Source organism: Lagopus muta, chromosome 17 (assembly GCF_023343835.1).
Source record: "Lagopus muta isolate bLagMut1 chromosome 17, bLagMut1 primary, whole genome shotgun sequence".
NCBI lineage: Eukaryota > Metazoa > Chordata > Aves > Galliformes > Phasianidae > Lagopus > Lagopus muta.
This window is the reverse complement of record NC_064449.1, coordinates 6816466-6828597: the sequence shown is the minus strand read 5'-3', so window position 1 is coordinate 6828597 and position 12132 is coordinate 6816466. Positions and strand designations below refer to the sequence as shown.

At 43.7% G+C, this 12132-nt stretch overlaps 1 protein-coding gene across 5 annotated transcripts in view; it reads right to left on the bottom strand.

Moving 5' to 3' along the window:
• The window catches only part of CLIP1 (CAP-Gly domain containing linker protein 1), a 61443-nt gene extending 49683 nt beyond the window's left edge, over positions 1 to 11760 (bottom strand). For 3 of the 5 annotated variants that reach the window (XM_048963642.1, XM_048963643.1, XM_048963644.1), the window contains exons 1-3: positions 11629 to 11759; positions 1496 to 1691; positions 303 to 874 (exon numbers count right to left, since the gene is read on the bottom strand). In XM_048963642.1, the coding sequence (XP_048819599.1) occupies positions 303 to 874; positions 1496 to 1589 (666 nt within the window). In that variant the 5' untranslated portion in view covers positions 1590 to 1691; positions 11629 to 11759. Of the gene's footprint in view, positions 1 to 302; positions 875 to 1495; positions 1692 to 4087; positions 4479 to 11628 lie in introns of those variants that run through there. The other 2 variants (XM_048963641.1, XM_048963640.1) reach the window with 2 other exon arrangements.
• Positions 11761 to 12132: the final 372 nt, after the last annotated feature.

The following is a 12132-nucleotide window of genomic DNA, read 5'->3' as shown; positions in this document are numbered from 1 at the left end:
GGAAAGGACAAACTACATCCAAGCTAATAAAATCATTTGGTCTTCAACAAAACACTGGAAAAACATGACAGAATAAACACTGCCAGATTAACCATTTTGTACTGGTACTGTAAAGATCTCTCCATAATATGCAAAACTGCACGGGGAGAGCATGCCTAGAGGTTTTTTACAAGACTGACCTCGAAAAGACAGAGCATAAATTTACATTACCTGAACCAAGGAAACAGAAAAGCTCTGAGCGTTAGCAGAAGTTACAACTCCTTAATCAAAAAGCAGACTCAGTAGCAGCGGGGAAATCTTACCAGAACTCGATCTCCAATTTTGAGCTCCTTTTCTCCTTTCTTTAGTGATCCAGCTTCAGACAGATTTGATACAGATCCACTTGCAGTTTTTGAAAGATTGCTAAACTGAGCAGGAGTAGAATGTTCTTTAGCAGCAAGTGGTGATGTTTTCTGTGGAATTCCTGTTGGAGGAAGTGCAGCAGGGGACGCGGACACCGCGCTGGCAGTTGATGTGGAGGTTGGTGATGTAGCTCTAGATGCATGAGCTGTCTGAGTACCATTGGCTTCCTCTTCTGTCAGCACTTTTCTTGACAATTTTGATGGTCTTGTAAATATTCCCCTCAAGGGTTCACACTGGAAATAGCGAACTCCAGCCACAGAGCCGTCGTTTTTACCGATTGGTTCGTCTAGAACGATCCCTGCCCATTGTCCTGGAGCAAACTGTGTTTCACCAAGGAACTGAATAAAGCCAGGTTTACTTCCATTGACCCAAACACGCTCTCCAACTCTGAAATCATCCACAAAGTCGTCGTGTGCGTCTGCAGTGGTTGTGCTTGAGGACTTGTCACTGGAAGGTGCCTTTTCTGCTGGAGCTGGAATTGAGCACCATGAGAAAGCAACAAGAATGAAATACACTCGTAATTCAGAAAAGTTGTATCTCGAGACTTTCTGCAATTTGCAAGCTTGTTTTAGGGTATTAAAAGTATTTTACATCTTTAACCAATTCAAAGAATTATCAAATGTTACGTGCAATTATGTTGTCTGAACACTATAGTGCATACTTTTAAACACAGTTATTTTAGGGAAAATGTTCAATAACAAAGGTAGGTTTGCTGTACTTGTAGAAGTGTGGTTATCTTAGATAACAACACTGCTAATGTACTTAACACTTACAGCAGATACTTTCCCTCTACCTGTAACATGCTGAAATCTTATCAGTTAGAGAAAGCAGGGATATGCCAGGATCAAAATGGTTTTTCTTGTGTCTTTTTTAATTTTACCCCTATGCTTTCAACAGTGCAGCATTTGAAAAAGTTTGTTTTGAACCAAGATTGCATTCAACTATTGAGATTTTTTTTTTTGCATGTTAGATCAGAACTACAAGCAGAAGTGTTCTAGCATAAATACAAGGGATGTTGTGGGCTCATAGATTTCACTGCATTTTTTGTTGGAAGATGAATAAGGGAAAAGTTAAGATATGAAATATTCTTTACCAGTTGCAACAGATGCAGGTGCTTTCAGTAACGTACTTCCATGCTTGATGGTCTTTGATGGAGCCTTAAGTCCACTTGGTTTTAACATATTCATTTTTCTGTGATACCAGCGTTAACCCTCTTTGTCTACAGCAATTACCTCTTTCCCAACATGGATACAACAGAATTGTCTCTGTCCTCCAACTCTAGGGTAAACCTGTATAGAAACATATTGACATGAAAGAAAATCAGTATTTTAACTCCTGTATAATGTAGAAGTTAATATATAACTCAGTGTAATGAATGCTGCTGCGTTCATCTTGAGCTTTAAACTAAGAGGCTATTTTAAGAAAGAAAAACAAAGTCCTTAACAGCATTACTAACAACATTACGCAGAGATATAACTGCTCTGCGCACTCTACTGCTTTCAGTCACATTTTTCAAGCGTTGCAATATCCCAGCAAAAATAACTTGAGACTAGAAAACTAACTGCAAGAGGGAACAGGGAATGTCAAGCAGAGAATGTTAAGCTAAAAGGAACAACGCTTTTAAGAGCTGGAACCAAAAAGCTAAGGGCGATCAGCAGCGCGAGGCAGTGGGAATCGCATGTCTGAGATCACAAGGCATGTTGGCTCACAGTCCCAGCTACACTCTGGGAAGAGGAGGAGGGACGGTTCCCTGGGTGGCCGACTCGAACACCAGCTGTAAGGTTTGCAGGGAACAGTGCCACCAGGTTTTTGCCACAGAAGGCATCTTCCTTCTGACACAAAAGCTTTAGCAAAGCTTTTTCATCTGTACTGTGAATTCAAAGGGCACGAATCTAAACAAAAACCTGGACGAAAAAGGAAACACGGGCATGGGGCAATAAATTGTTTGCTCAACAGTTTGCTCGGGACATGACAAAGATGAACCACGAAGCAGCTCCCAGCCCTGCCATGCACTCAGCACTTTGGCAGCCACCCCAGAGCTGCCCAGTTGCAGACTGCCCAGAGGCAAGGCCAGCAGTGCTGGTGTACACACAGCACATACCATGCATTTCAGGACAAGAGAAACACCGCTCAGAGAAGGGACTGCTGGAAGGCAGCCATACAGACTAAAGAAACAAGACATCCATGTCTTTGATCAGGATAAATTTTCTCTCTCCTCTATTATTAATTACCATTACAGTAATGGTAAAATAGTACGTTAGTGCTCCTAAAAATCAATTCACTGCGAAAAAGTGTCAGTCACACCGCCTTGTGAATCTAAACAGCAAAGTGAAACACTGCTACGGCTATTTCAAGATCGGCTGTGCCAAATTCAAGTCATTTTCCTAACAAGTCTGCAAAAACACTATACTTTAATTAGTATTAATTACCACCTTGGCTGCATGATTTATCTACGGTTTAAGTCATACTCCACAAAAACTCTAAGTAGCATAGGGCAGATTGCTGAACACTTTCTCTAGCAGTGCCAGAAGTATGTCACACACCCATCTGCAGAGCTACGGCTACCAAAGAGACATTTCTTCATCGCTTTTGCAAGATGCATAGCAGTTTACTATTAGCATTTAAGTGAGAGCTCTCACGTTCACAAACATGAAAACAAAGTTGTCTGTCCAAAATCAAAGCAGAGGGACGGACCATAAATGTGAGTAAACTGCAGAAGAATTGATACACACTGTTATACAGAAGAACAGCAGAGGACCACATAAGGTGTCACTCTGGACACAGGACAAGCACTTGGTATTGTCCTTGTACTACACACCTTCCTTCTCTGATAAATTGGAGTGCATCGTATTTTTCTGTATTCTCATCTTTTTTCTCTCCCATACATGTGCAACTCTTCCTTGTGCTGAAGGCCCTATTTCCTGCCTACTGATGCCAGACTCTCCATGCATGCCCGTGTTTTTTTCCTCTACCCATCAAAACCCACATAACAAGAACAAGCCCACACAATAAGGAAGGACAGAAATGCAGGAAATATCAAGGTTAGTTCTTTTCAGTTCAAATACTCCCTTTCTGTTGTCAATGCAGCACTTACATTTATCCCCCGTTTCCTGACACAGCATTCAGCACTGCTCAGTTAGTAACCATTTATATTGTGCATGGAAAAGAATATTAAACAAAAAGAAAAAACAACCACATTCAAACACCCCCCAAAACAACATCTTGTCGGTGTCAAGTAAATATTTATTAATACATGTATATAACAAGCCTTTAGGCAACAGAAAGCCAGAGCATTCTAATACTGCATTTCCTGGCTCAGGGTACTAATTCATATTTTAATCCTACTCTCCACATCACGGGTTATGTATCTGCTGTGTCATTTGCCTTTTTCAATACACAAGCCTTCAACTGGGTCAGAAGTAACACAACCCTCCCCACTGTCATAGCCTGATTTCAGGGTTAGTGAAACTGTAGCTCAGTGCAATAAACTGCTAAAATGCAGCACAGTATGATAAACTGCTGCCTTACTGCAATAGTGAAAATGCAATTTTCTATCTTTGAAAGAGGTAGGACCTTGACAGGAGCACCTCTGAACAGAATTCACCAAACAGCACATAAGTTTTTATCAAGGGATTTTAGGCATGACGCACTTAAGTGTTTCCAAGAGGCTCCAGATGTCAATTACCTCAATGTCAATCACCTCATCCGAGTGCTTATAAAAGAGGACAGCCAGCTACTTGTCTCAATTTGTTTGCATTGCTCCTCTGAACCTTTCTCAGCTCTCCTGAAAAAAGAATTTTACCCCAGAATACAAAAGAAAAACAAAGCATGTTTTCATTCAGACCTTATATTGCCCACTAACGAAACACACATGTGAAATGCAAATAAACACGTGGGTTTGTGGCCAAGCTTTCCCAATCACTTCAGAAAACACTTAAGCCTTAGCAAAAGCAGATTTGGCACCAAAAAGCAGTGTTCCTGCTCTTAGCTCTGCAGCAAAGCAAAACACTTTCTGAAGAAGAAACTGCCATCCAACACTGTTTCAAGACTGCATTTTAACAACTGGGCATTACAAAAGAATGACATGCATAATTACATGCAAAAAAAAAAAAGAAAGACAGGGTTCAAGTCTCAGCTCACTTCACTTCAGAACCCGACAGTCACTACAAGAACGTAACAGCACCAACTGTTCTTGTAACAGAGCTGCCATCTGACAGCACGCTGCCATCAGAGCACTCCTTCCTCAGCTCAGGTGCAGCACAAGCCTTGGTCGGACAAAACATCTGAAACTGTGACTTGATCACTTGAGAAGGAAACACTTGCAAACATCACTACTTGCAGGCACTGCGTTTCCATGGAGAGAAGCAAGCTGTCTGTCCACTTGGTGAGGGAACAAAGAGGACTTTCTAGCCCAGAGTTGTGAATGTGTTTGAATGGACTCACGATGGACTGCATAACCCCGGTCCTCTGCAGGCAGATGTGCGGTCTGACTCTGAGCAGTGCACTCTGAGGCTGCAATGCTATTCTCTTGTGGTCTATTTGTGTAATAAAGTGAAACAATTACTTTAATCGATGATCATCCAGTATGGCCACACATGGCTTCTACAAAACATTTCAAATTAAAAGACAGTATTAACTCAGTTGATATCACTACATGACTGATACTGTTGGCAAATGCCTTTCGAAGCCAAAACATTGCTAAGCTCAAAAAAGAGATGGCTGCAAACTGTTAGTTCTGATCAGGATGCTAATTCTTTGCAAAATACATGTCGGTAGTAAGACAAAGAAATATGTAATAAATATTCTATAGGGGCTGTGTAGAATAGTCAGTACTGCTGAGTAACTCCAAGGGAGATGTAACCAGAGAAGATCCCTGCAGCAGTCAAGTACTAGGTAACTCAAAGACAAATTCTTATCATACCATATAATGTACAAAATAAACTGGAAAATGCAGTCTGTAGGAAAATGACACAGAAAACAGATTTCAAATACCTCCACTGTTCAGAAACACGTCTTGCCTAATAAAAAAAAATACAATAACAATTGAGTAAGAAAGATAAAAATGAAGTGCTATCTCTGAAAAGACAGCCTGAACAGCATTTTTGTAATAGTCATTTTACACTCCTGATGCTCATACCACAATTGCCAAGCTTGCAAAAGCTTATGAATCATTCCTCAAAAATCCTGACAATGGTTCAGAGAAAGTAGCTTGGAATTTTGGAACCCTTCACAGTCACAAACACAACTCCTAAAATGACTGCATTCTTTAAGCAGAGTGCCAAAGCCAAATAATTTACAGTACAAGCATTTTAGGTGTGATTCAGATGTAATTTTTATCACAGCTCTAGAAGTTGTGTTTGTGGTCTCCTAGACTTGCATTACACTTCTGGGGGAAAAAAATAAAATAAAATAAAAGATGAGCGTATATAATTTCCAACAGTATTTAAAATACTGCCTTCAGATTTGAGGGTTTTGGAAATCAAACACAGTTGAAGAATGCAACCATATTTTGGCTCTGAAGAAGCAGCCATCACACTGCCATTTGCTTCTTGTTACCTCTTGAGGAATGCTGCTCTCTCTGCAAGAATGTGCCACATCACAGAGGCCAACTGCTGACAGGTTGAAACAGGAATGTGCCAAATTCATCCATATCATGTCCACTGCCCAGAGTGGGACATATGCACCAGCACCCTCACTACAACACATGGGACATGGGGACAGAGCAGAGGGATAAGCTGCAGGAAGCAGCTGGGCTCACACGCTCTCCCTGAGCAGCATTTCCCATCGCCACCATCTTGCTTCATTTCCAAGAAGGAATGTGAAGTCCTCTAGGACCACATATTATGCAGCCAAATGCCTCATTTTTTGTAAAATCACAAATGTCAGCACACCCAGGGCGGGGGAGCTGAACCTGATCCCAGAACAATTACCTCCTCCTGCTCACAGTGCCTTCTCCACCAGGTTTAGGACTGTTGGAGACTGCTCGTACTGTCCTACCAAATGCACTGAATTCCCATCATGAATTTTTCCAAGTGCTGAATTGCATTTACAATGAAATAATTCCACAGCACACATTATAAATGTCACGCTAAGCTTCAAAGTCAGTTCTGAGACAACAACTACAAGCAGTTAAACCAAAAAGTTGGATTTTGAAGCCTTTGTGCCTTAACTGCTCAGAACTTCTCCCTCTTGCAATGATGCAGCACACTTCATAGAGCAAGCTATTTACAACTTAAAACCCATTTAAGACATAAACACAGCCATGCTGGAGCTATCAACTACAACAAGGTCTCTTTGCATCAAGCCACTGAAGGCAATTACTGAAACTCCAAGTGAACTCTCCAAACCCAATGCTCAAGACTTTGCGCAAACCCAACATGTACTGCCAGCTCCAAAACATCTACTGAATGAGCAGCAACTTCAGACTAAAACAAACCAGAAAGAGCTCTGCTGGCCTCTGATAACTAACAAAGCAAGTCACAAACAGCAAACAGTGACAGAACTGATGTAAGAGCCTCTGCACAGTCACTTTTAAATCAAACTGATTACTCAACTGCTGCTCAAGAATTTAACTGTACTGCTCAGTGACCAGACTGCAGGATGACAGAAGCATCTTCAGGTACCATCTAAATAGGAAACAGAAAATAAGCACAATGTCAGAATTTAAGATTTCAATAGAACAAGAGTTGGCATTTTAGAGTGTACATTTGATTACTCATTCAACACATGGCAGTGAGAAGAAAGGGAGCATTTAAACATTACTGAGACTTCAAAAATGCGACTTCAGTTTTATTTTGTCTCTTAGAAACCATGGATTTTGATGTCAATTAAGCAAGTAATATGATGACCTGAGTAACACAAGTACATTACTACAATAAAAAAGACACCAAAATAACATAAACATTTCATTAAATGCTGCATTATGCTAAGTGCAACTAGATCATATTTATTTGGCTTAGTAGATGCTCTGCTTACTGCCAGCACCAAAACACGAGGGCTGGTACATGTCTATCAAACCACTGCTTTATGCCTCACTTCTAAGATTAGGAAAAAAGACGAAGTAGCACAAGTAAGCAAGAAATAAAAGGAGCCCACACCTTTCTTTTAGATCTGTTATTTACAGATACTGGTACAAGAATCTAATAATAAATAATAAATTCAGCAAGAAAATATGCAAGAATATCCCTTAGTTCACATGCAACCATCCTTCTTATAACACAAATATACTCTACTTCTGCTCATTCCAGCCCTACCCAACAAAACCCTCATATGAATTCTAGACAGGTAGACCCTTGAAAAATGCAAACACTCATCCAATGGGAATCACATATGCTGTTAAAATTCTTTCATATTAATTTGAATTTTATAAATGACATACTCTTGAAGAAGAATAAATTATCTCTGATAATTTATTAGTTATGCCTAATTAAAATAGAGAGGACAAAATCAATCATTTGCAATTCTCAAGTACCTTCAAAGATGCTACCAGGATGACTCCAGGAAGTTTCAGCTGCATGCTGTGTTTTAGTGCATGTGCAGCTCAACTCAGAGTACAGCTTACTTCGGCCACCAAAACAACACTTTCAGCAGTATCACCTATTTGATGAACATAACTTGAAACAAAGAGTGGCTGACAAATTATTCAACTGGAATTGCATCTATATGACCACAGCAGAGATCCTGAGGAACACCTTTCAACTCTATTTTGGAGACCAGTACAAAGAAGCATCACGTAGTCTGCAGTACCCAGCATGTTCAGTAACACACAGACAACCAGAGGATATTTGAAACAATCCCAACACTGTAATGCAAGCACAGTGCCTTGTCATCACCCATCCCACTATCAGGCAGCCATCACAACAAGGTGTAAGGACATTCCCCTAAATACCTTCTGATTTTCACTGACTTCAAGGAAGGAATCTCCATTCAGTCAGTAACTCAGAAGAAACTCTCTTTTCTTGTATCCTTAGAAGGAGGGGGGAAAAACATACTTTGCTGTTTGGGAATCCATCCAAAATTGTATTCTTAGAGGTTTCACAGAAGTAGGCCAACATTACAGCAATGCTATGAGAAGGCTTTCATTCAAGCTTCTATGCGGCTCACAGACTTTAATTCTAGAATCCTTAGAATGTCTTTAGAATCAAGGACATTCTAAGTCACTTCACCTCATCATTCTGTAACTTGCTCTGGTTATTCAGACCCCCAAGTACCAGAAAGCATGTGATGCTTCCAAGCACACATCATTCTCTACAGAATGAGCCAAGGATTAAGAAGCAGAAGTTTTCACCTGGGAAAGTAAATGATTACCCCTCCTGATAAACCTGCTATCTGTACTTACTGCCTTTTTCCAAGGAAATTCCTCACTGCCTTTCTTCAAACTGCCATTTTGAGAGCAAGAAGAGTAATTTGCTCAGCTGTCAGCTCTGCCTTCTCCTGATACATCTTAACCAACTTCGTAAGTGAGTTCAGTCCACAATGACAATACTTGTGAATAGTAGGGCATAAAGTTTACATTATTTGAGATCTGAAGTTTAAGCAAAAGTTTGAGAAGGAAAATATGATCTCCTGTCAGCTCCAAACCAAATGTATACAACAAAGGGCTTCTAACTGATACAACAATGCTGCTTCTTTTTATAGTAAGAATTCAGTTTCCATAGACTTGGGTGAAACTGTAACTGTTTCACACTCCTCGCAAACATCAGGTCAGCACTCCCTTTTTAGCTCTTCGCATTCTGAGCCTTTTAAATTAGCACCATGACTGCTATACGGCTGGCGTATAATAAACACAAGTCCAAATGCAGAACTTAGATAAACACTGCTCTGATTCAGTGTAGTCAAGCAGAGGCGCAGACTAAGTCAGATAGGCTAACTCTATCAACACTGAGTTTGCTTCTCCAAATTGCAGTTTTCTTTCAAAATAAGCTAAAAATATGGATAGTGGGATTATAAAGATCAGGAAAACTGAACGGCTTTTAACGGTGTTTCTCCTAGAAACAGGAGAATGAAGATGATCCTCAACTTGAAGGAAGGTTAGTAGGCATTATTCCTGAAGCTTATGGGTTTGTACAAAGAGCTGTCCAGGTGGAAAACTGCCAAACAGGTGCTAGGGTAGAAATGCGTACATTTTCCATGTATCTTAGATACATCTTTAAACTCTTTTAGTCTTTCTGAGGCCAGGATCCAAGACACCAGATCTATGGGTATTTCTAAGGGTCAGTGGCGCTATTCAAAGTCATGCAATTGCAACATCATGCTGCAAAAATAAACACAGACACAGAGCAGCCATACTAATGGATGTTCAGAATCATCGGGGACACTGTGCAGTGATAGAACTGGCTCCAGTGCTTCTGAGAAGAATGAAATGGTTGCTCCAGCAGAAACTGGCATCTGGCTGAGGGCAGCTGAGATTACAGCTAATGCAGTATATAATTGCCTTTCATTAAATAACAAAACACCATCCATCCGAGGCATTTCTAAACATGCCAGTCCAATAAGGATTGCAGCGTGTTACTTTTTAGATGTGCCAGCAGAGCCAGTAGTCCCTAAGGAATGCCAACAGATCAAACAAGAGCTGCATTCACACATGGTCACTATGTTCAAACATCAGAAAACTCGCATTTAACATACAGAGTTAACATCTGACCCGAATGTTTTAGAGAGAGAAAGAAAAGCAGTTCTGAAAAGCTACACTGGCAAGACAGATAGCTATTTCTTTAGAGAGAAGCTCTGTTTTGAAATATTCACAGTCACTCCTCCAAAACAACTTCAGCAGGGCTAAAAGAATAAACGGAGGAACACTGAGGGAATTATCCAAGCTAAGTAAATAAAAGCTATCCTGGGTACTCACAATTCAGAAGATGATAACAGATAGGAAATACACAGGAGCTCAGGAAAGCCACAGTAAGCATACGGACACTGCTCTTTCTTAGAGTATTTTCATGGGAGGAAAGAGATTATTTCCTACAGGATGCCTCTGTGATGTTGACACAAGGCACACTAGAAAGCTGAAAAGCTCTCTTTAAAAGAAACCATAGGAATAAATTATGTAAACCTAATTCAATCTCCCTCCCTATGGACACAGATGTTTCAGGTCACATTTCTGAGGTTTTCAGCCTCAGCCAACACAGCCCCGTCCCTTCGGCACACTTCAGCACATGCAGGAAATCTGCTGCACGTGAAGCGGGTGGGAAGAGAACCAGGACACACCGTGACTTCAAACGGAGACAAACCTCCGCCCATTGCCCTGTCATTCCGCATTCCGCGCACGATGAAGGATTTCTGTCAGCACCTGAACAGTTCTGCGTTTCTCAGAATAAAATGCTCTGTGGTAAAACGAGGGGCGGTGGGGAAAGAAGCTTACCTTTCCTCCCCTGCCTGCAATTTGCCATGGTGTCACACACAGCAGCAGGTGCATTGACACAGGCCCCAGGAGCACGGCTCTGACGCTGCCACACGCGTCCCTCTGCGCTTCAAACTCGTCCTTGCACAGCAGGAGGCACAAAGCTCCTTCCTTTCCCGCATTTCTTCCCTCTCCCTACACGCTCACAGGTTGGGAGCCCAGCGATGCGAAGCAGCCCCCGAACTTCCCCAACTCCCTACCAGACGCTGCCTGCGTTCTGCCTGACTGAGCGCGGAGGGGGGGGAGGGGGAAACTTCACTTTACAGTCATATTTTTAAGCATGACACAATCCCAGACCAAATATTCCGCCTCGTGCTATTCCACAGGAGGTACACACAGGGACTTTTGGCTTTTTTTAACGATTATTTTTAAGGCAAGGAGGTTACAAGGAACGCAAAAGGCGGCAGGCACAGGGCAGGTGAGGCAGCGCGGCGAGGCACTGACGGCAGTGACACAGCGGGAAGCAGACGGGGCACGGCCCGCATCCCCCCACCCACAGAGCCGGGAGCCCGAGCGCCGCCGGCCCCGCGAGGGCTGCGGAGGAGCGGGGTGAGCCCGGCAAGCCCCGGCACGCAGCCTGGGAACCGGCCGAACCGGCCCCCGCCGCCCGCGGCCCTGCCAGGGGAGCGCCGGGCACGTGCGGACGGGGCTCGCGGCAGCCGCAGCGGCACGGCCGCTTCACGCCGTCCCCTCGCCGCCTCGCGGACCTTCCCCCCCTCCTCCCTCGGCGCGGGCCCGAAGCGGAGGCCCTGAGGCGCGCCCCCCCCCCTTCCCCTCAGGCGCGGCCGCCGCCGCCCTCTGCACGCGGGCCCCAACGGCGGCCTCACCGCTGCCTCCGCGCCGCCGCCGCCTCCGCTTCCCCTCCGCCGCCTCCTCCTGCCCCTCTGCGGCGCCGCTCCCGGCTCAGCTCGGCGGGCGAGAGGCGGGGCGGGGCGGGCGGACAACGTCTGCCGGGCTCGCGGCTCCGCGAGGCGGGGACTGCAGCAGCAGCGGGAACCGCTCCCCCTGCCGCGCTCCGGCGCTGCTTTTCCCCTCCTCTCTCGGTCCCCATCCTCTCCTCCCGCCGCCTTTGTCTCTCCCCCCGCTTTGTTCGCCCCGGGGCAGTGCCCTTCCCTTGGGGCACAGAGAGTCAGTGGCCAAGGGGAGGATAAAAGGGGGGGGGAAGAGACACGAGCTCTCAGCTTCACACGGCCCTACACGAGCAACCTCAACGTGTGCCGTTTTTCTCCATTTTCCTTTTGTCCTCAGGCCCAGAAGTGTTACAATTCCTTCTCTCTCTCTCTCTCTCTCTGAGGCGGCACTGTGCTTATGGAACACCATTCTCCCTTTGG